The 25,495-nt window shown below is 32.4% G+C and overlaps 1 protein-coding gene across 1 annotated transcript; it reads right to left on the bottom strand.

Moving 5' to 3' along the window:
- Positions 1 to 14,358: 14,358 nt before the first annotated feature.
- On the bottom strand, positions 14,359 to 15,057 carry LOC129229906 (uncharacterized). The gene has a single exon (XM_054864286.1). The coding sequence runs from the start codon at positions 15,055 to 15,057 to the stop codon at positions 14,359 to 14,361; it is 699 nt and encodes a 232-aa protein (XP_054720261.1).
- Positions 15,058 to 25,495: the final 10,438 nt, after the last annotated feature.

The raw sequence follows: 25,495 nt of genomic DNA, 5'->3' as shown, positions 1-25,495 counted from the left end.
GTGAGCGTATTTTTCGATATTGAAAAAGCATACGACCGTACCTGGAGGTTGGGATCCTCAAAACCCTGCACGAGTATGGGTTGCGAGGTAATTTACCCATCTTTCTCTCCAATTTTCTGAAACATCGTTCTTTTCGTGTACGCGTCAAGTCTGTTCTGTCGGATATCTTCATTCAAGAAGAAGGAGTACCCCAGGGAAGTGTACTAAGCGTAACTCTATTCATTATAGCAATCAATAGCTTGATTGGCCAATTGCCTCCCGCTGTAAAAGGTACCATGTTCGCGGATGATTTTCAAATTTCTTTCTCATCAACGAGCATGAGTATCGTTGAAAGACAACTTCAAATTGCAATCAATAAAGTAACCCAATGGGCGGAAGAAAATGGCTTCACTTTCTCTGCTCAAAAAACATTCTGTATCCACTTCTGCCGAAAAAGAGGCCTTCACCCTGACCCAAATCTCCTCCTCAATAATCAACCAATAGCTGTAAAAGATCAAGGAAAATTCCTTGGTCTCACACTTGACAATAAACTAAAATTTATACCGCATATACAAGAGTTAAAAAAGAAATGTTCATTAAAATTAAATATCCTTAAAGTCTTAGCGAACACTTCTTGGGGTGCTAATACTGAGTCTCTGCTAAGAATATACAGGGCTTTGATACGCTCAAAACTTGATTACGGATGTCAAATTTATGGTTCCGCTGCTAAAACCTATCTGAAAAGTCTGGATCCAATACATAATCAGGCACTACGCATCTGCACAGGAGCCTTTCGAACTTCGCCTATCAACAGTCTTCATATCCTTGCACACGAACAATCTCTAAACAATAGACGCCTCAAACTTTCTTTAAATTTTTACTTCAAAATAAAATCTTGCACTAATCACCCACTACATCTCCATATTTTTAACCCATGTAATGCTGCTTTATTTCTAAACCGGCCTTCGATGACCCCAACATTTGGGATCCGAATGCGTCGGGTACTCTCAGACCTGCAGCTACCAGATTTTAAAACCGTCGACACAATAAACCTAATTGAACCATGGTGCGAAGTCATACCTTCTATAATTAATGATTTATCAGAATTCCCAAAACAAACTACTGCAGACACAGTTTATCAACAAGTCTTTAATGAGATCAAAAGCAAGTATTCTGGTTACAAACACATTTTTACTGACGGATCAAAAGCAAACAATCACGTCGGTTTTTCAACAATAATTAATGATCAAGTTACGGCAGAAAAACTAAACACATCTTGCTCGGTATTTACTGCAGAAATAAAAGCTATTTTTTTATCGCTACAATCAATAACCCAATCCGTCTACAAAAAGTGGGTGATATTCACCGACTCCAAGAGTTCAGTGGAAGCCATCACTCACTGCAATAATAATAGCCATCCTATAGTCATCCAGTCATATCTTTTATACAAAAACCTTATGCAAAATAATTTTGAAATTACCTTTTGTTGGATCCCTGGTCACGTGGGTATTGCAGGCAATGAGGCAGCCGATTCAGCTGCCAGTATCGTGGTCGATAATAGTGTCCCTTTCGATGATATCAAAAACGCCATCGTTGTAAGCCTCAACACGTATTGGCAGGGGACGTGGAATTCAGAAATCGAAAATAAATTACATTCAATCCAGCCCTCCACTAGAGGGTTCGGATCATTAAATATCACCAGGAGAGAACAAGTCTTATTAGCTCGACTTCGCATTGGACATACCAGATTCACCCACAAATATCTCTTATGTCATGAACAAGCTCCAACATGCATTACATGTGATGTAAATCAGACAGTGTTGCACATTTTATGCAACTGCCCAAATTTTAATCTAATTCGTTATAAATATTTTAATAATTTTAACCCATCTTTGAAGGAGTTGCTGGGGGATCCACCCCATCGCAATTTGTACTCCTTCCTCCAGGAGATTGGATTCTCCTTTTTAATTTAGTGTTTGTCTGGTCATTATGTGATTTCGTCCTTCCTTTGTTTTTCAAGATATTTTTTCGCCCATTTTGTCTTTATTTTCAAACTGTTTAAATGTTTTTATCGGATGCACTTTTTTAATATTGACACTTGAAGTTTTATGCTTTCTCCTTCAAAATATGCTTCTATTTACTATATTTTTTAATAAAAAATAAATAGCACATAATAAAATATCGTTTGGCGCAGTATAGCCCTCAAGGGCTCTTGCGCCATAAAAATGAAATCAACCAACCAACCAACCATAATAAACTATAAAGTAATACAGTATTTTCGGCAATAATTTTCAATGTAGCAAAATTAGCATTTAGATAGCAACTTCTGACATCAATGTTTATTCATTTCAATCATATTTTTAAATTCATTAACCTTTCTTCAATTAAAATTTTAAGTCTGTCTTTTAATTTTTAAATGACTAATTTTTAGCCGAATCAATTTTTTTGCCAATATTATTAGTTTCAGTAGGGAACATAATGCTTTTCCAATTGTTTAAGCAAAAAAAAACCTATTTAAAAAAAAAACTTTCAAATTTTCAAAATTAATTTGAAATTTGAAATTTTGAATTCAAATTATGTTTTTCGCCTTCACGAGTTGTGACAGGACCCTACTCATTGGTCACTACCACACTCGCTTGTTTCAAGAAACTGTTCTTGTCCCTGCTGTGTATGTGTAGGCTTGTGTGTGTGCGTAGGCATGTGTACATGCACGTTGGCGTGTGTGTATGAGCGTGCGTGTGTCTGGAACATGGACGCCACCGACCAGGAGCAGCTGCTACCGTGAGGAGTCACACCTGCAGAGGGCGGTGGCGTTGAAAAAGGAACCGGACATCAAGGACGGTCAAATAAAAACAATTAGCAATCGTGATTGCTCAAAAAAAAAAAAAAAAAAACTTAGGGTCTTGTGTTAAACCTCAAGATATTTTTTTGTGAATTCTGTGCCACTAAGAATTTTTTTTAATGCTGTAATTTAAAAAAATTGCATGATTTGCAAAGTAAAAAAAGTTCGAGATATTGAGTTTTCAAGATAACAAGGTCATAATCATAATAAAAAAAATTCTAAAAATTAGTCACAATAGTTAAAAATAAGAGGAAACATGTAATGCAAGTTAAAAAAAAAGTTTTAATACAATAACAAAATTTTTTTTTGTTTTAAATGTACCAAAAATAGAGAAGAAAGAACTCTCTAAACAAGTAGCAAAATGTCGTAATTTACCATGACTAAACTAATCAAAGATTTGAATTACTAAGTTACAAAATGGTTTCAAAGCAAGTTTCGAGCGCTCTGGAACAAAAGAAATTGGACAAAGGATTGCACCATTCCCTGAGTCTCTAAAGGTGTTTTCCGTTCATCTCCCCTTTTTATGGAGGTGAAAATAGGGTAAAAAGGTCCAACGAAATGGCGTGAGAAGGTTGCAAAAGATTTTAGGTACATTTCTTGGGCTTCTTAGGGCTTAAATTTCCTGAATCCCCCAGGTTGTACAATGAAAGTGAGAGTTGATAAGCTTCTCTGAATTATTCCTAACCCCTGAGAGAAATAATGAAGGGGGTGAAATTTTTGGAAACATTCCTCGAGTAGCTTCAAGACAATAAATAAACTGCGGTTTTTCCAGAAAAACCATATATCACTTGGAAAAATATTCGTCATAACAAGGTTTTGGATAAAAACTCTTCGACATAAGAATAAAAATGACATTAGATAAATACGCAAAATTAAGGGGAAAAATAATTTTTCATCATATTAAGGTTTTCCAGATATCGAGAATATACTGAACCTGAAAGAAATAGCACAAAAGTAAAACATTAGTAGTAAAAGACCAAAGAATAAATGTGTAATTTTTCTGGGCTCTTGGTTCTTTTTTCCCGGTTTATTTCTGCAGAAACACTGAAAGAAAAGAAATTATCGCAAGACAATAAAACTAAACTGAGAAGGGTGCATAACTATGCCTGCTGTTAGTTTAATGAATTCTTGCCCTTTTTCATACCTTGAAAAAATAAAAGGTGAGCATTCTTTTTGAAAATAAGAAAAAGATATTTTTAAAAATTGGCTTCTATTTTAATTGACATAAAAAAATTGAAGGTGAAAAATGTTAACGTAGTTGCAACCCCCATCCATAAATAATCAACATTCCAAAAGTGATGTAATTTTATTACATACTAGTGGCATCCGCACGGCTTCGCCCGTATTAGAAAAATTAAAGGTCTTTTGGTTCGCTTGTATATTTACAAATAATGTATGGTGAATTTTCTCGCCAATTGGCTTGTACCGACGTTACAGTTCCACGTTATGATAATTTCGTATCTCACCAATTGGCTTGTGCCCATGTTACGATTCCACGTTATGATAATTTCGTAATTTATGATATTTTTTTTTTCTTAAAATTTGAATAAAAAAAGAACCACATCGAATTTTCGAAAAATCGCTTCGAGGTGCACACCCCCATGCTACATACTAACTTTGTGCCAAATTTCATGAAAATCGGCCGAACGGTTTAGGCGCTATGCGCTTCACAGACATCCTACAGACATCCAGACATCCTCCGGACAGAGAGACTTTCTGCTTTATTATTAGTAAAGATACCTATGCATTTCTTAAAATACTTACAGTATGATACAGTAATATTAACATTATGGACAGGATATGGGAACTACTCACATGTGCCCTTAGATGTTGTTCATAGGTGCCCAGTAGGGGAATAATGTATGTTCACCTGCAAGAGGGGGTGAACATACATTATTCCCCTACTGGGCACCTATGAACAACATCTAAGGGCACATGTGAGTAGTTCCCATATATAAGAGGGGGCTCTGGGGCTCATAACCCCCTCCCAACATCGCCTGTGACCTCCGATTGTGCCGTCCCTCCCCCTTGCGCCTGGAACTTGAAAAAGATAACGGAGGGTTTTCGCGTTTTCGCACTTGTCGTGAAAGGTTATGGGTAATTTTTAGAGAATTTTGAACTTTGAATATTTTGGCGCTTTTTGCACTTTGTCGCGTTTTTTCTTCTAACCTTGTACGAAGGTTTTCATAAAAAATAAATTTTAAAGTTGATGGTCCCACCATCCAGCCCTGTGTATTAAAAACGATACACCCCACCAACTATTTTTTTTTCATCTGCCGATGTAATTTGCATACCAATGCATTTTGTCAACAAATTTGCCTAAAATTTCCTGAAATAAAATGTGACATTAAAAATCAAAAATACTTACAATCTTCATTTCTTACCCGATTCGAAATTATTTCTTACCCCCTCTTCGAATTATTCAATTCATGTATTACTTCTACTAAGTACCTTCTAAAATAAAATTTCTAACAACACACTGATACAATTTTAGTGCACATGATCCTATTATGTAAGGTTATGAAACACTCACATTCAATTCACGACAAATACATTTTATACTAATTTAAAAACATTTTTGGGACTTTTGACGGATCATAATTTAGAGTATCAAGCAATTCACTCATTAATTAAACATTTCCTGACACCTGGAGATTTCGTTCAGGACGTCATAGACCGAGGGGTTTTTGATACCCAGGTATCAGTCCCCTTCCTCAACTCAGCCAAGAAATCATAAATCATATACAAATCCATTCATTCAAAGTCATTCATTCAAAATCATTCAAACATTCACTCACAAATTCACTCATTCACACATGTAAAACACAGAAATATATATATATATATATATATATATATATATATATATATATATATATATATATATATATATATATATGTATAATTTTGCAGCTATTTTTTTTTCTGTTCTCAAAATTTTTCATTTTTTTTTTCTTTTATGATATTTCGTTCTGTATTGCATGGTGACCATATGCATATGAACTTATTCCATCTTGCAGAAGGTATCGCTTTTAATCGAATGCAGATAGAGTAATTTTATTCAATGCAACTGTATGCAAATCATGAGCAGTGCTTTTTTTCTGGTACTGCATATCTCTCCTTACACTTGAGTCTTCCAGACCTTTCTTACAATGCATATGTTTGATCTTCTTTCTTAGTACGGCTCTTCCCACACCCTTAGCTGTATTTTTTCATAATCGTCAATTTTCATAGAATACATCTTAGCTCTTAATCCCATAAATTCTTCGATGGGTTTACCAATTGTTTCATCCTTGAAGCATCCTATTCTCTTTTTATTTTTTGTGCTGTACAGAGGATGGTTTGGCGGATATTCAGAGAAGTCATACAAATTCATGTGAAGGGACATGTCACTGAAAATACATTCTGTAAAAATCTGATAACAAAAGCTGTCTGTGTCCGTAAATAAAAGATGTGCTTTTGATCCATATTGCTTCTTCATATGATTATAATGAAAATTAAACATTAAGTATTTACTCATCTCAAGTATAACATAGCCAGCATAAAGTGGTTTACTCAAGGTTATGCTATTTTTTAATCTGTGGATTGCTACTAATTCTTCATTAAAAATTTTAAAATTAAATAATGAGTTTATGGTTAGATAGATATCAAAAAATAGCCTATTAAATGCTCAAGTATTTGGTTTTTAAAAAATACCCTTTTTCACTCCACAGATGGAGTATAATATTAACAATAGTTTATGGAAACATTCTTTGTTATTATCATCAGAGATAATTATATTTAGACCTGCCATCTCTGTTGCTTTAAAAATTAGAGTACATTAAGGAAGGTAAATGTATTTTATAATAAAACTTGGAATGAAATATCAGTTCGTTTTTTATTGTAAAGTCTGCAACCCCAAAACGAGAAGAAAAAAGGCGAAAAATAAATCATTTTTCCAACGAACATGAACAAAAAAGACAAATTTCATTTTAAAACATTTATTTAAAAAGTTAACAGTAGGTATATTTTGAAGTTTGACATTAGTTAAGTTCTAGTTGATCTGGAACTGGCATCCTGTGAAATGGAAAGAATTCAGGTATAATCAACTACAATGTAATTAAATTAAACTAAACAGACACTATAGAAATGTTTGTCTCTGTTACGGCAAAAGATTAACATTTGAGTAAAATATTTTATCTTAAGATTTGAATCTGGGTTAATTTAAACAGGCAATTTAAAGGAAAATTGCCAACCTCCTGCAATTTCAAATGTTTTCTCAGCAACCAACTACGAGTAGTTCATAATTAAATTAGAAAATAAAACTAGTCTAGGAAGAAAAATGTGGCATTGTGTCGTTTTAGTGCTTTGAAGGAAGTTTAACTTTTATATTACGTTTTGATGGATAATTTTACAAAATTTGCATGCATATCAAAAATTTCTGAAACATTGCAAAATTTAAAAAATATACATACAGCCTCGACTCTTCATCAAGGAAAATTTGTTCAATTGCCAATCTGACATGACTTTGTCTAAGAGGGGGAAGTTTTGCCATTCTTGGCATTAACGACATCATGTAGTAGTATTCAGACGATTTCTCCGAACTTTCATCGCCTGCTCCTTTTAGGCATGATAAAAGCTCATCTTGGTAGATGTTCTTCGGCTTTTTATTTGGCCTCTCTGACAAAAAATAAATAAAACAGATAAATAGTGACAAGTCTACTGTATATCCATTTAAAGCACAGGTGTATGTTTTTTTTCCCATGTCGATCTTCAATAAATTTTCCTGAAAATCTCTATAGCTTCAATACCAACCCCCTTTTTCACATTTGATTCCCAGTACTCTTTTAACAACAATAGAACTCGAAGACAAAAACATATTTTTCTAATATCAGCAGTCATATAAATCCAACAAGTCTTGTGAGTTATGTACACCTGAGAAATCATTAATTGCACCCAATTGCAAACTGAGGGGGAAGGGCAGTGTTGAACAGGGAAAAAGAATTCAGAAATTAATATGTCATACTGTAAAATAATCAACAAAATTTATGCAACGGATTCGGGTAACTTTTCTGTCTCGTATAAATCAAGATAGACAAGCTTTGATTGCAGTGCAAAATTAATTCAAATTGCAACAGACAGATATTGTCACAAAATTTTAATGTAATTGAAAGCACTCAAATGTAAAATTTTAAAAATTTACAATTTTTCTTAAACCTTATGACACTCCACACTAACATTACTAGTTCCTTTTAAGATGAAACACTTAAAATGGAAAAAAATTTGAAAATATAATTTGAATATGTATTCTTCAGAAGCAACATTTGCAAATATAAAAATTATGTACATAAATCATGGTAATACTATTAATTTTCAAAAATAGGTAAAGTAAAGGCATTTGAGAAATAATACAATGAAGTATACTCAAGAAAAATTGGAAGTCAGCAAGAAACTAACAATCCAGTTTTTCAATTTTTAGTAACCAGTGAAAAAATTGAATACTAGATCTTGTTGCATGGAAATAGGGATATAAATAAATTTCAAATCTAGAAATGTGGAAAAAAAATTTGTTAATTGTTATGCAAAGTGGCCGCTCAGTATATATATATATATATATATATATATATATATATATATATATATATATATATATATATATATATATATATAACGTATTTATATTTAATTGTGAGAGTTACTACTGTTACTTCTTCAAAACCTTGATCACTTCAAAACTTAATGTCTCGAATTTATTCTCTTGCAGAGAGATTGGAGATTGTACTGTGTCAGGAAAGAAATTATCTTTTTATTTCAAAAAAGGCACAAAATAGATATTCCAATATCACAGCATTAAAACAAAAATAAGTATTACAATTTAAAATTTTAATGAAGTGTTTTGTTTCACACTGAATATTCAATTAAAATTTAAATTAAATATTTGATGCATGGTATTTGGTAAAGCCCTACAATCAATTATCAGTAAGAATGTGTTTAACTTTAAAACTGCACTTAAACTTACGTTTTTCCTCATCTGCTTCCATAACTAATACTGGTGAGGCTGATGCCGATTCATTTAAACCTATAACAGTAAAGTTTTATGAGCTTGTTGACATACATTTTATAAAACACATTTTTGAATACTTACTAGCATCAAAACTATTCTCGGAACATGCCTGAGACTCATTTAATTCATCTAATGCCTCTTGGGCGTCCTCTAGGTTTCCTGTTGGCCTGTGAAAGATAATACAAATTTGCATTTAACGTAGTTGGTTTTTTAAAAAAAGTTCAATAATAAACCGACATTAATCTTCTAGTTACAAAGCAGAAGATAATAAACAAATAAAAATGTGAAACAGAATAACATTGGTCTAAAGAACTTATACAGTACTAATTATAAATATAACTTAATACCAATACAGGGAAATTTGAAACACAAAGATTTGCCTTTCCTCTCCTCTGTATCAGTGATATGTCTTGATTTGTTTTGGCTTAAAAATTTCTGGTGACATTAGCCAACATCCATAGGAAACTCTTCCAGATAGAACTTGACTGGTATCGAACCAGAATGTCATTGGTCAAACTTCCACAGCTTCTGGCGCTAGAACTCGGCAACCTGTTAGACAGAATTCAAAGGTGGCAAGGGAGGGGGAAGAATTATTGCAATCAGGGGTTGTCCAAACCAAAATGTTTGGCAGGGAAAAATGTTTAATTTGGCGAATAAACATTGAATTTTGCTGCACAAATTCAAGCATGCACAATTACCTAACTACATCTAGTGAGAAGACTATGTTTAAAGTATTATCGATGGTGTTTAAAGAAAATGATTTTTCCCCTTTTAGATCACTTTTGAAGTCGTTTTTTTTTTTTTCAAAAATGTTGTTTTAAAAAACATTTGGAAAAAAAGTTAGCACAAAAGCATTATAATCAAAATTATTAATGTTATGAACAGTATCTGCGATGATCGAAATTTTTAAGGTTACGAAAAAAGAAGAAAATTGTAGTTTCTGATCTCGTTTTTGTAGCTTCGTAGTTAGTAGTAACTACGATTTTTCGTAGCAGTTGACAGCTCTGTCCATAGGAAGCGGAAGAGCACTTGTAATAGTCCCACACACAGGTCTGGATCTGCGTACCCGCAGTGTGCGGGGGTGGGGCCCGACGTCCTTAAAATGCCCAATGGCCCAAGAAATTGAAAAAAAAGTACACATACCAAGTACTCGGTAACTACTCCGATTTCGGCCAAATTTTGATCAGATACTCGGCCAATACCGAGTAGTTGCCAAAAATTCAATATTGTCCAAGTTCAAATTTAAAAGTCCCCAAAATTCATTAACCTTATTTATTAAAAAATGTGCAAAAAAGGTAAGTTTAGAAAATATGGAATTTTTATATTAAAAATGCATGTTTGCTACAAACAAAAATTAGTTATAGTATAAAAAATATAAAAATACATTTGCTTAAAAAATAAAAGGAAATAAAACAACGTTATAAGCACAGTGCAGGAACACTGCAGACATGTGTTTTGGCATTGCAAGGAATTCCTTTTTCAATGCACAAAATGTGAGCTCATAAATTTAAAGGTATCCTACAAAAGTCGGATTTTTTTGTCGAATATGTGTCTTTACATTCTTTAGCTTACATGTTATGCACTGAAAAAGACGTTCCTTGTAATGCAGAAACACGTGTCTGCAGCGCTCCAACCACAAGGAAGAGAATTTCCTTTTCCGTGACATTTAAATACTATTTACTATTATTATTACTATATTACTATGAAAAAATTACTATTTACAATTTTAAAGCAAAAAGTTAGTGACTAAATTTAAAAATTATATGTGCAAAAAATAATCCAACTTCACTGAACAGAAACACAAAGCAAACTGACTCTTAATACAGAAAGAACAAGGTAATAACACAAGTTAAGGACTACAAAAATAAAATTACTTCCCCCCTGGGGACAACCCATTTAAATTATGCTCTAAATATATTTTTTGATCCAAGTGTTTATAGTTGGGTTCTAACTCAACTCATTGTATTTATTTTATTTCAATAAGCTATGACACCCTTCACCCCCCCCCCAGACCACTGAACTGCAATTTGAGAGGAGGGAAACTCCCCCCCTGGTTGACATTTTTCAATTCTTTTGAAAGGGGAAAAAAAATCAAAAATATATTCTATTCCTTACCCCTACTACTTTTTCTGCAACATTTGCTTCACAGCTGTTTTTATTTCCTTTACTATTTTATTTTTATATATTTTTGGCAGAAGAGAAATGACTGCAAGAGTTACAAAGTATATAGATAAAAACAAACAGCTTTATATTGGGCATAGGTTTTGATTAACTGCATCCCCCCCCTCCTTCACCAGAAAAAAACAGTAGCAGCATAGGTTTTTCTTTTCTTTTTTTTTTTTGTCTTAGGGTCTACCAAGTTTATTTTATCCTACAATACAGGCATATCATCATGAAAAGTTTCATTTCTGGGTTGAATTTTATTTTTCTGCGCAAGTAAGGAATAAAATAATGAAAATTTTTAGGATTTTTAGGACAACTCCTACCCCTGAACTAAGTACTTGCAAAGCCAGAAAATAAGCAGAAAGTAGTAAAACTCCATTCTACATGTCAGGTGCGGGAGAAAAATTATTTCTACTTAGTGATTTAGTACCTGAACCTATTTAACTATAGGAATACATTTTTCTGAATTATAGCAAAAAGTATATATCTTTAAAAACTGAATGTCATGCAGACTGGGGCCCAATTAAACAGATTTTTGATCAGCGCATGCATATTACACATGTTTTATCCACTTCATGCAGGGTTATGAGAGCTGTTTTAAAAAATTAAGATGAATTAGCATTTATCAGGAAAAAAAAAAGAAAGAAAAGAAAATACATTCACATATTATTTCCTTCTTAAGTCTATCTAGTTTGAACTGCGATATACATAGGCTGAACTCGCAACAATGTATATTTATTTCTAACCCTGAATTGAATTCTTCCTTCTTTTTACCAGTATTTAAAATTTTCTCCCCCTTAAATGTATTAAACAGTAAAGGTTGAAACTGAGAAACAGGGGAAGGAAATTTTGTACCGGCGAAAAGCATGAAACACCGAATTCTTGGGGAAAATTTCATTGTTGAAGATTCTTAATAATTACAAGGCTAGTAAACTCGAGCTCAGGTTTTATTGGATAAAAACTCCTAAAAAACCCATTAAAAAAAGAACAAAAAAAATCGGAAAATTATTCATTGTATTTTTTAATGTACAGTTGAAATCCCCTCACAACGAACTGAACTGGACAATAAATTTAGTTTGTAGTAACAGTAATTTCATTATAATGGAATTCAAGCAATGCAATGGGAATTAAATTTGGACTGAAAATTTATTTCGTTTAATTGGCATTTAATGTAAGGGAATCTCACTGGGTATCAGGGGTGATAGTGGACTAAAATATTCCAAAGACAGTGTGAAATTTTCGGAAACTATGAGTAAGCTCGACGCCCTTCCCACTAAAACTCTTCAAATACAAAAAACCATTGAAAAACATTGAAGTTCTTATAAGAATAATTTTGCAGCTTTTGGCAAAATTTTGGAAAAAACAACCCAAAAGTTTCGAATCACAAACACCTCTTTGTATATTATAAGGATTCAGCATGTTATTGAATTTTCCCAATATTCTAGATGAGATTAAAAATGTTTTGTTTTGATAGAATTATTTCATGACATAAAACAACCAAGCAAAAAACCTACGAAAATAAACAGGAAAAAATCCTGGGTTGAATTCCGGCACACCCTGTGGTTTAGAGACGATATTACCTTTTCTCGAACATAAATATGCATACATATAAAGGACAAACCTCCATCCTAGGAAAAAGTTCTCGTTATGCCACTGCTACAGCAATAAAATCAATGATAAACAATATCCCACACAACTGTCTTCAAAACAACTGTGAGAATACAAACTCATTTAAAACATACAATTAGTATGAAAAATAATTTTTAATTAAAGAAAGCATCATTTGTTATGATATACAATTTACAGTTTAAGAAATAGGGGAACCATCAAGATTGAAAAAGCAATTCAAAGCAGCCTAGTATTAAGTATGCATTTAACTGAAAAGCTAGAACAGAGGAATTGATGACGTATATAAAACCAAGTCTCCCTGTCATATACCATTCAGTGGCACACATACAGAATAAATGACTATAATTCTTCAATTCCTTTTGAGAACTTGCTTCGAAACATCTATAACAGTCACTATCTTTGGGCATAGCTGGAAAAATACAAGGAGTAATCAATGAAACATTTTAAATTACATTAAACTAACAACATAATGAAATAACATTTTAGGAAATTATGAATCTATTTAACGGTTTCAATATCAAAACATTTGACAAATAATTTTTAAGTTCACACAGATTGCGGAGGTTAGTGCTTTAAAATATTTTAAGAGTTGAGTTCATAATGGTCATACAACATAATTTTTTTTTATAATGTCAAACTACTTAAGCAACAAAATAAATAGAATGATATTGCCTAAAGTTTTTTACAACAAGTACGTACTCATTCAAAATATCAAAAAAAAAAAAAAAAAAAAATCAATTATACAATTCATGCATTACAATATAATTATAAATTTAAAAAATTTGAAAAGACAAAATTTCCAGGAACTCTGTCTAGAAAGAAACCTAAAAACATGCAATGAAGTAGAAATTTTAATTTAATGTAACAAATTAGAAGAGCATCAATGTTACGATAAGCAATTGACAATTTAAAAAGCAGATAAAGTAAAAATTTATTATATGATAAAAGAAAGTTTCAGAGCTATTGTATTTATTCAGACATGCATTATTAACATTCATTAAATACAAACTTTAAAAAGATCTTTAAGGGGGAAATAGAAGAGAAATAATTTCTGTAGGGATTGCTTGTGTTTTTGTAAGAATATATTACCCTCCAAATCACAAGCATCTTCCAAACATGCAAATCAGTACTCGGTAACTCCCCATTCCACTAATTTTAATTGGTTTTATCAAGTTTAAATTTCACAGCAAATGGGTCGCTGGAACCTCCACATTTTTGCCATTGTACTGAAGGGGAGGGAATCTCCAGTACCCTGCACCCAAGGTAACTGCTAGCGACCGACCCCAGGACTTTCAGACCTACGGATTTTACGAGCACGTACTCCGCATGTACTCGGTGGGTATTTGATGCCATCAGACTCTGAATCCAGAAGCCTCCGATTACAAAGTCTTGTACATCACATTACCCACAGCCCTTCAAACGAGAGCGAAATTTATGAATACAAGATTTTAAAATTATATTTAGACTATACTAAAAAAAATCATGACAAACTATTATAAAGATTAGATATTAAACTCGAAAATAATCTCAAAATATGAAGAAAAAAAAAAACAGATTAAATGAGATGAACAGAATTTCAATAGTTAATTTTTTTAAAAATATCCAATGCAGATATGAACTACAGATATGATGACAACTTAAAGGAATCAAAATTAACAAGCAATAAGTTATATTTGAAAATTATTCAATTTTAATAAGGGGATTAGAAAAATTTGTAAAAAATGCCAAAATGTAAAGAACTTTGTTGACTTCTCCAAAACACTGCCTGGGGATAGGACCTCGGAAATATCGATATTTTTTTTATGCGTGAGATGGCTCGCTCAACGTGGACACGTAAATTAGATACTTGTTGATTTTGATTCCTTTCTGTTACTGTGAATTGTATATTTTGCTTCAAGAAGTGAGGCATTATTAATCTACAGTTCTTTGCAGCCAATTCTGCTGCAATTAAAAATCCTCGGTCAGCAAGGATATCATCATTTTGAATACGCTGCAACAGTCCACTTTCCAAGAAAAGTTGCTTGTCGGAAACCCCTCCACACCACTGGTCTGATATATATGATAGAGCTCCAGAAGGTGTAATGGCAATCAATGCCTTTACGGTGTTTCTATTTTTGTAATAGTTAAAAGTTAGCTGCTGAACACGAGGATTGGAGGGTTTTTGTATCGCAAATTCAGTGCAAACCAGAATTGCCCTACAATTTGGATATTTTAAGGCAAAAGCCTCTGGCATGAACGCTTGAACTTGCCTTTTTGAGGGCCAAATATCTATATCTTTCACTTTAGTGTAGACTGAATCGATGATTGCACTTAGCATTCTTGAAACTGAAGACTTTGTGAGGCAGAATTGCTCGCAAAGAAAATCAAGAATGCAGCCACATCGCACTCGCACCAGAAACATAAAAAATTACTCTTCCGGTGTTAATCCTCTGTTTACTAAATCTAAATTCAAGAATTCGAATACTATATCAAATGTCTCTACAGTGAAACCCGTAATTGACAAAAATGCATTCTTATTCAATTTCACCTTCTTCAGTGAAAATGGCTTACTTTGTAGTAGGCTTATCTGCTGATCTTTAAGGCTCAGCTGTTCCAGCAAGTATGCCACAACATCACTATGTGTTTGAACCTCCTTAACTTGCTGGCTATCATTATCTGCAACTGCTTTCGAAGTTACAGATTCACTAAAAGAAAATTATACTAGTTACACTAGAAATTCTAAATAAAATATTTATTTAGTAACACTGTAAACTTTAAACACACATTTCCATGAAGAAGAGATGGAGATTTTTGGATGGATGGATTTTTTCCCTACATAGGGTTACAAAATGAAAAACAAGAAACAATGTCCGAACAAAAAATAATGCAATAGAGCGCTTTTAATGAGATTGTATGACACATTTTACAATTAAGTTAACGTAACTGTAGTGCAAGGAAAATTACTTTTTGGAAAAAGCTTTTTAAAATAAAAATCAACAGACACAAAATACACGAATATTTTTTTCAAAATGTTCTGCGAAAAAAAAACTGTGCCCCGCCCCCACCAGGGCTTGTATCGTGCACAATGGCAGTAAAGTCGAGAGTCGAGTACCACTATGCAACCATTTTTTTAAAAGAATATTTAGACCTTTTTCAGTATTATTGACTGAAATATCAAATTGGAGAGTTAAATTTGTCACTCACCAGAAGAGAACTTACAAAATACTGCATACATTTTCTAAAAAAAATATCAATATCATCTTCAAACAACGTTTGCATGTAAAAGCACCTTTCTTACCTAAAACCCCTGCTCAAACATATGTCCATAATTAGGAAATGTATACTTTTTATTCAGTATTAAACAAGTTATTAGTTACACGCTAGTTAATTTGAAATTTTAAACAACCGGGTAATAGAGGTTTGACAATTTCTTCGATACTCGACTCGAAATAGTTCTATTTCGACTTTATGGAGAAAAAAATATACTGTGTCTTCCGCAGCTGCTGCATGAGATATGTTTTTAATTTTGAGGCCATATAAAGCATTGGAAAAAGTAAGTTTAATTGGGAGTTTCACAATATCGCTTTCTGCATCAGAATCAATATTCATTGTTGCCCCGTCGCTTATCTGTAGAGTGATACTACACAATACTAACGAAATCTCTTCAAATAAAAGTGTGCACCATCAGATTAAGCCAAACATCTCAGTGGGGGAAAAATAGCAAAACTTTTCTAAGACATCTTCTCAAAATCAAATAAAATATTCATGTAACATTTTCAAAGCAGAATAACGCTTATTATACACATGATTTTTTGCAATGCTACTAGAATCTAGTATTTGTACAGGTGTTTTTAATAATCTTCCATTGATCGGTTTAAAAGTGTCAAACAGCAAATATAAAAAAAAAGTCGTTTGTATTTAAATCTCTCATAAATTATTCAATAGTTTAAATAACATACAACATTATAGAAAATTTATTCTTCTCAAAAATGAAATGTTTCTCTTGAAAAGAACCCTTTTTTATTTACCATCTAAACAAAAGAGAACATTAAACTGAAAGGCACCTTATTCAGCTGAAGCAGGTTACTGAAAACACGCAACGGCACTGAAACAACAACTTTTTTTACAAAACATTTCAGGTAGTGATCGAACTTCACTAGAAATTCGAAATGATATATTAAAGTGAGAATTTCAATTTTTTAAAAGGTGCGTTAAATTAAGAACATGGATTAGATAGAGCAAGAAATATTACTTACTTGAATTTATAAGTAGTACGCTTACGTTTGGGGCACACTTTGCTGAATGAAAACACTGTAGGGACAGCATTAGTTGTCAAATATCTCCTATTTGTGAACGGTTGGTACAAAAAGCAACTTTCTTCGAAATGTTGGGAGCAGAGTTTAGAGCTTTATTTCGGCGTGAACCCTTGCCTTCGCATCTTCACCATCCATTCCCGAAGCAATTTCTCGTTCTTCAGAGGAGATCCGTGAAAAGACATTTTATTTTCTTTGCAAATATCCTTGTCAGAACTGTTGTAACAACCAACTGCAACACAAAAAGATGGCATTTTGCAAATTAAATGGCAAAAAGTAAATCTAATCTTGATAGCAAATGAATCACATGTGATCTATCGGTTAATCACGGCAAGACGAAATCACGTGACACCGAGATCATGTGACCTGTGACGACATGTGAAACGAGTCCATTGGAGCGGGCCAGAAGTGAAGAACGATAAAAATAAAAAATATCAACTACGCATGCGCGCCCCGACTTGACGGAGAGTTTATGTGCTTTTGCGATAAATAAGTGGTAAATATCGTTTTTTACTAAACGGATATTTCTCGTCGAAAATGATGGAAAATGTAGCGTATAAAGAAGGATTTTTTTGACAGTGTAGTTTAACCTCAGCATGCTAAGAGCATCCCAACAACATTCTAATTTTCGGATGTATTAATTTCATGGGAGGTAAATGTTATTAGAACACTCTGCTAAGTAATAATTTAATGTAATTACTAATAATCAGTATTTATTTTATGCAAGTGGACTCGTTTCAACATTTCCTATGTTTTTGCAGCTGTCTTGCACAATTTGAAGCAACACTTAATGTTATAATTCCTTGCTCCGCTTTCACTTCGACGATAGGAATTTGAGAGCTACATTTTAATGTGCTTTTCCACGAGAATCACTTACTTGAGAATGACGCCGTTCGCACTGCACATGCGCAGGAAAATGCTCATCAACATGCAGTCATTACCGCATCTTCCAGTTTTTCGTTCCACTACAGTTAAGTCAAGTCCTTGAAATTATTAGCCGGACCTTGTAGTTACTACTTGCTATTAACTGCTTAGCACTGGTATTTAATTTATCATTTGTATGCAACCGTTGTAAATTTTTGATTTTATTGTAAACGTTTGTACATAACATTCACCTAGTTATATCACGTTTTAGAGAGAATTTTCTCCTTTATCCTTTTTATTCATTCACATTTTAGTTTCCTTTCGTAAACTTTTTTTACACGTTTTTCCCTTTTTACGACTTTGAAATGATATTTTGCATTTAAAAAGCATTTTGCTTGTAAAAAAAATTCTAGTTCCATACCTTCAAGTAAAGTTCAAATTTTATAACTGCAGATTATTTTGGAAATTATTTATTATTTTTCAGAAGACTTTTACCGTACGTGAATTTTGTAATTTTAAGAAGTCACATATTGAAAATGAACGGATTTTAAGTCATCAAAATCAGTTTTCAGACTATAGAAATTTTTAAAAAAATTTAAAAGTATTTGTAAAATATAAATAAATAACATAATTCAGTGCAATTTCAGTTTGTTGAAGATTATCATCAAACATTAAACAATTTTTATTTATATTTAGAACTTATGTACCTGCATTTCACATTGTTCATATTCTACTTTAATACTTTAATTTGTTCTTCTAAATATTACCATGAATGCATTATGACTTTTTAATTAAATTTATTACAGTAAGTTACGATTGATAATTTTGAAAAGGAGGTAATTTTTTACTTAGAGGTAATTTTGGATAAATTTTAGTTTATTTTCTCCTCATTCTCGAAGGGTAATTTTCAGGTTATCTACATTCTAGCTCTACTATAACAGTTTTTGAAAAAATAATGGAATTATCCGCTCTTTCCAATTGTGATGTAATTATGTCCTTTTGGAACTCTTCTAAACAATAGTCCCACAGCTGTTTATGGAGTGATTTTCAAAAAGGTCAATGTACAGACTAGGTGATGACTAATAGTTATCCATATAAAGTTTATGGCCTTTGCCAGCTATGCATTGAGTCATGTTTATCACCACTTGATGTGAAGGATTTAGTCCTCGTTTTACTTTATCTTAGCCTAGATAAATGCTAATGTTATACGTATAACCATTTTTATCATATATTTTATAAAGTTTAAATCCTCATATTTTATGTTTTTTTTAGGGATATATTATTTGAATATAACTCGACCCTTAAATTTCACTATAACTTCGTCGATTGCTACAGCTTCTGTAGGGTTGTAGCCGTCTTTCTATGTGTTAAATAGCTATGTTTATTAGGGTTATGATCGATAGTGGCGAGACTGAACATTCAATCAAATCTAAGCTTACTATTGCAGCGTTAAAGAAATCAGACCAAATGAATAAAACAATAACAAGAAATTTGACTTACCGAACTTCTTTTATTAATGCAGGTAAAGCATAGTCCAGTATAGACAATTCGATGAACGGAAGTGCACTTCCTCGATATTTTAACTCACTAATATATTTCACATGTCACTTGAATATATATAACAAAAAGGAAGGGGGGATGAACAAACGGAGAGTTCCAAAAGGGAAGATAGAGTTCGCTTTGAAAAAGTTCATTTCACGAAAGCATCACACAATCGAATCGCGAAAATGGCGTGATGGATGCAGCACGGAGATCTCTTGTTCACAGCGTTGTCTTCATTTCTTTTTTAAGGAGAAGGAAACTCTCTTGGTTATTCTCGGTCTTAGCTATCGTATTTTCTTAAATGTATTTACAAGTTCACCATCTATGGGCTTCACTTCTTCCGTTTATCTTTTAACAAAATCCCGATCTTTGATTTTCCTTCTCTTCCACCATTCGAAAGAACCAGCACGGAACATCTTCCAACGGCAAACGCAGCTACACGCAGACTAGAGCAATAAATCTCCACCACCTTGACCTTCGAGAAACCTCGTGCTCAAAAATCATTGGTCAATTTTTCTGCCATGACGACAGCAAAAAGCTTCTCCTGTTGCCCTCTTAAAGAAAAGTCTCTGAGCAGACAAACAGCCTGGTGCTGACATCTGGTGACTCGAAAGTAAAAGTAACTTTTTTTTTACACTATGAATCATTAATTAAGTTGAAAAATTTTCTTAATTTCCACAGTCTGTCACAGTTTGGATGATTTTCTTTTCTTTTTGTCATCGTTGTTCCCAAAGTAAAGATATTTTAAAATATGAAAAAATATCTGTCTCGCGGCATACATTTTCGGAAAATTGGCATTTGAAGTAATGGATCTGAAGACCAATAGTCTTTTATATTATATTTCTCAATGTGGCCCATCAATAGTATTAGACCGAAGAAACGGTATAATTAAGGAATGTTCATTTCCTTCCATTTTTTTTTCGTGCATATCAGACTGTAAATTCTTTTTAAGGTCAGTTTGTTGGCTGGCAAATCTATTTGGCTCTTTAGCCACACAGTACAATACTTCTTGGTTGAAGAAAAGACTGAAAAAGTCGAAAGGAGTTTTTGACTTTTGATTTAATTTGTGCTTCAACACCAGGAGGTGTTGAAGCACAATGGTGCTTGAGGTGTGAACGGCAAAATATTTATATTTTCTTCTGAATTGTTTGAAAGAATCACCCACTTTAGGACGCTAACATCTTGATCTTCATAGTAAAGTCAGAAATTCGTTGGGATTTTCCCGCGTAGGTTCGAATCCTACCGACTGCGTCAGTCAAGTTATTTGATGTTTGAAGACATGACAAGTTGATGGCTTTAACTCTTAATGGGAAAAATTTTTAACATCTCACAATCTCAAAACGAACCACCTCACAAAATCACAAGTAACTTACAATACACTAACATCAAACCCCCCTCAAGCCCATCACCCAAGCTCCTGTCTGATGTTGCCAACGTCCTTTCACAAAAGTCTGTTACAGTGGCGAAGCCCTGTGGCCTCGCTCACTACCTTGGAGGATTCCTACACTCATCATTTCCTGCTTCTGCTCCAGTCGCATGGTCTGATCTTAATTACCTGCATTGTCCCTTTCACATTCGCTATCACTATCAGCATAGTTTTCTTCGTCTAAAATATTTTCCGACATTATTTTTTGTATTTCATCTTCTGATAGGTGTTTTCTCTTGTAAGACATACTCAATGTAAAAAGAATAAAAAAATAACAAGAGAAGTATTATGATTCGAACGAAAAAACTTTTTGAAACACAAATTTTCAGCAGTAAATTGTTCTATTATTGGAGTCACTCAAAAAGAAGAGCGATCTAGAATTGTGAGAAACGATTATTAAAAAGCGTGCCAAAGTGTTACTTTCATCAAAGGAGCCATCACTGACAATGGAGATGCTTATACCGCCTACCCAAACTTTACCTAATCTTTCTTTCGTTGGGGAGAAAAACAATTTGTATTCACCGCAAAATTGTATGTTTTAATAAAGAACAGATTATAAATATAAAAAAGAAAAAAAAAAACTATACTCGAAATGCAGAAATCACTCGAGGAAAATTATTTGAGGAGAAAATCTTCTAAAACTATATAATTAAAAACTTTCTAAAACCTAAAAAATATACATAGTTAATAATAGTAAAATAACATAAAAAGTTTCACTTTTATAAATAAATAACTTAGTTTGTACTACACATCCTAAAAACTACATGATGAGGGAAAAGACAAAATTTTACATTCATAAGGATACAAAACACATTTAGATTTAATAGTTTCAACTGGAAAACTCGGCAATTTGTTCAATAGTTTGGAAACAAATAGACATCCACTATGAAAGATTTTAATGGATGCGTGAAAAAATCTTCTATTACTTTATAATTGTTTCCAAACAAATTTGTACACTCTGCAGTCTTATAAAAATGGGAAATCTTAATAATCATGTTATTCGTTAGCATACGGTGTGAATCAGAATTAGTTTTTGATTTAAATACCTTATTTTTAAATTTTAATCTAAAATTGTTTTTATTATTAGGCGACTTTTCAATACAATCAGTTTTTTTTCTGTATTTAAGGTTTTAATTTCAGAAATTCTTCGATGAATTTGTTGCAGTGGATTTTTTTATGATCTTAAGAGCTTTTTTAGTTTGCCTAAATAATTTTCGAATTTCCAAGCACTGAAATCATCTAATGGTCATTTTTTGCATCCAGATTGAAGTGATAAGTAATGAGCATTATAAACATCAAACTGTTTTCCATATAAATTGAAACAATGAATTACAAACTGACAGAACTTCACCCGCAAAATCATTTAAATAATTAAAATATTTATTTGCAAGAATCCTAATGGAACAACTAAGCATCATGAAGTTATAAATTTGTTTAGGGATGATTTTTTTTAACACAACTGGTCCAGAATATAATAAAATATTTTCAGTGGCTTTCCAGTACTTATTTCAAAAAGGCTTCTTGGCTTACGATTAAAATCAAAGCTAGTAAACATATTTAAATTAAGGAATGATGAGGAGATTTTCGCAACCATATTAGAACTAAAACGTGTCTGTAGAGAACCTTCTAACAAAGTAATAACTTCTTAGTTACACCTAAACATACACTGTGCATATAATCTATTGAAAACTATTACCATTACTATTGGTAATATTTCAAGGGGAGATTCAGCAATATGATGATCTTCATGACATCTTGAAAGATCATCACGTAGCTGCCCTGCCGTGGGAAAACATATTCTATTTTTAAAATAAACACCAGTTGTAGTACATTTATCACATGAACTATATCCAGAATGAAGTTTGGTCCCTTTTCAAAATGATCTAGCAGGTATATCACAAACAAATGCTCCTATTTTTACTTCAAATTTTTTACGGAACAGAATAACACCAATTCGAAGCAATGCCCTATTTTCTTCGATAAAATCTTTTAAAAAATCCAATAGTGGTCACCATAATGGTCACCATTTAGTGGTCATATTTACAACAGTAAATGTGTTGCATAAATTTGATTTCTGCACATTATAGCTTGTTTCAGATTTTGTGGGCAACGTAAACTTTAATAAAGCTTTGGGATACTTCACACTGTAAAAATCTATTAGCCTTTTTTCCCATATAGTTTTCGTACCTTGTTAAAATATAACTCACTGAAGGCCATGAGTCTTTTCAGAGTACAGTCTTTCATAACACGAAATACCACTTCAACATAATGGTATTAGTACCACGTGTTATTTCATTCAAACGAGCAAATGTGGTCCAGATTCTTCTGTTTTCCCACAACTGGGTTGCATATCTTAGAAATTTTGCATATTTACATGCCACTTGGGAAGAACATAATTTATTGAACTTATCATTTGTTTCAGTTTCTTTTTTTATATATAAAATCTCCTTCAGCATATGATACAATTCTTGTCTTTCTTCAGGGCTTATTTCATTTGTTTTGTTACAAAGCCATGACCAGACAGCTTCGAAAAATGAAACTGGCAAAGAAGCAATTTAGATGTAGGAAAGATTTTGTTCAAAGAAACCCTTTCTTTCAAATCATTGTCGGTTAAAAACAATTGTGGCATTTGCTTTCCATAGAAACATTCCTCGGCCAATATTTTTCTTTAGAGCTAGAAGAGCTTCTTCAAAAACATCTGCTTTTTCAGAATCTACAATTATAGATGCGAAGGGTAAACTACCAGCAACTATTGAGGTGATAAAAAAGTAAATTCTGTGCCTTTGTTTATCCATCCCACAAGATGCATCCACAAGAACCAATTCTGCAGCCTGGGGAATGACTTTGTGGCAGCGCATCATTATGGGAGAACAAATAACGACAAAATAATGGTTCCCATCAGCAGGGGTGCCAACCAATATAGGTTAGAAATGTGTGGTTTTAAGTTTTAATGTGTAGTTTTCTGGTATGGTTCAATTTACTCCCCCTAACCCTCTGCAACTCATGGGAGGAGGGGGGAGCTATGTTTAAAACAGTGCATATTAATTAAGTAAAAATACTACATAAAACAATTGCAGAAAAGTAAGATTTTTTTTTCTACACTATTAATAGCAAAATAATACTATTCTGCAAATGTTAGGTTTTTAAATACGAGTCAAGCTGAAACTAAGGTAAAGAGCTGCAAATTCTCAAAAAAATTTGCAAGCAGAATTCTATTAGAAATGTTTTAACAAAAGTCACCTACCTTCTCTTTGTAACAAAAAAAAAATAAAATAAAATAAAATAAAATAAATAAATAAATAAATAAAAGAAACATAAGAAAATTACATCAATAATTAATACTTTTTTAATGACAATAAAGTAGCACGCTTTGTTTTAGCAGCTTGTTCATCAGAAAATTACTTAGAATAACATGATTCATTGCTACAAATCATTTTAATCTTTTCAACTAAGAAAGCAAGAAAGTTAAAGCAGTGCTTAATGTGGATCTAAAATCAGTCAGATTGTTTTTGACAATGCTAAAAACTCTTTCACACCCTGCATTACTAACAGGAATTAGTAGAATACTCAGCATCACTTTTGGGAGAAAAATGTACTTTGATGATCCATTGCCATCACAAAAGCTAGATATCCTTGCCCAAGCTTCATCTGTGTTCATTTTTAAAATTTCACTGTCAAAATTTTCTACTTGATACCTAGAAAATTCCATTTCTAGCTGGTCCATATCATCAACAGAAACAAGTTTTGGGAAGCTGTTGGTAAAATATCGCGCAGATGAAAAAGAAACTTCTTTCCTTAAATTTAAATTAGCAACTTCAGCATGTTTCAATAAATCACTGTTCAGAGGGAATTTTTTTTTAACATATGAACAAGCCTTTTGATAAAACTTTCTAACCGATGAATAATTTTTTTTTTCTCTGCAACACTAAGATTTTCATTTAAATAAGATTTGGTTTTCCAACCATTAATCAGCCTTTTGGCAACTTTGCTTATCATACTTTATTTCACATAAACTTGAGGCTTCTGACACAGCAGAGGGCTTAATAAATCTAACTAGCAGATCCATCAAAAAGGAATTTAAATATCTTTTAGTGACATGGATCATTGGTTGACAGTTACCGTATTTTAAAAATTTGACACTTCCACTACAGTGATATAAAAAACAGTTGCAAGCAAAAATGGTGGAAGGAAAGTCAACCTACATAAAAACAGTTTGAGACAAAACTTGAAATTTGTCTGCTATTCGAAGCATACGGAAATCTTTCAACATAACTTCAGTAATCAGAACTAATGTAGTACTTAAAGCTTTTAGTATGCTAAAACGTCTATCTTAAAATATAAATTATGCATTGATTACTTATCACAAATTGAAGCAAGCATTTGAAAATATTAAAATAAACAGAATATTGAAATTAGGTATAAGTATGTCACGTTTTCAGGTTTAGCCACATTTGATAAAAGTAAGCACATGTTAAAGGGAAAAATTACATTTCAGGGGAATAATACATACTAGATGACTCATTACAAAATCCTCTATTATACGCACGCAAAGCACTGTAAGAAAATTAAAATATACACTTTTAAGTTTCAATTTAATCGGTTTTCAAATCTGAATAAAAACATGAATAACATTTTTCTTCTTGCTATTTTTATATTTTTGGTTATAATGGACAACACAGTAAAAAAACACAGGCCCCCAATTTTTATTTTAAAAT

Source organism: Uloborus diversus, chromosome 9 (genome assembly GCF_026930045.1).
Source record: "Uloborus diversus isolate 005 chromosome 9, Udiv.v.3.1, whole genome shotgun sequence".
In the NCBI taxonomy this organism is placed as follows: domain Eukaryota; kingdom Metazoa; phylum Arthropoda; class Arachnida; order Araneae; family Uloboridae; genus Uloborus; species Uloborus diversus.
Note: the sequence above shows the minus strand (reverse complement) of the source record. Positions and strands in the feature narration are given on the sequence as shown.

What these genes read in the sequence shown, in the direction of transcription:
- LOC129229906 (XM_054864286.1), bottom strand. Translation starts at nt 15,057, where the DNA reads ATGTTTCTGGTGCGAGTGCGATGTGGCTGCATTCTTGATTTTCTTTGC.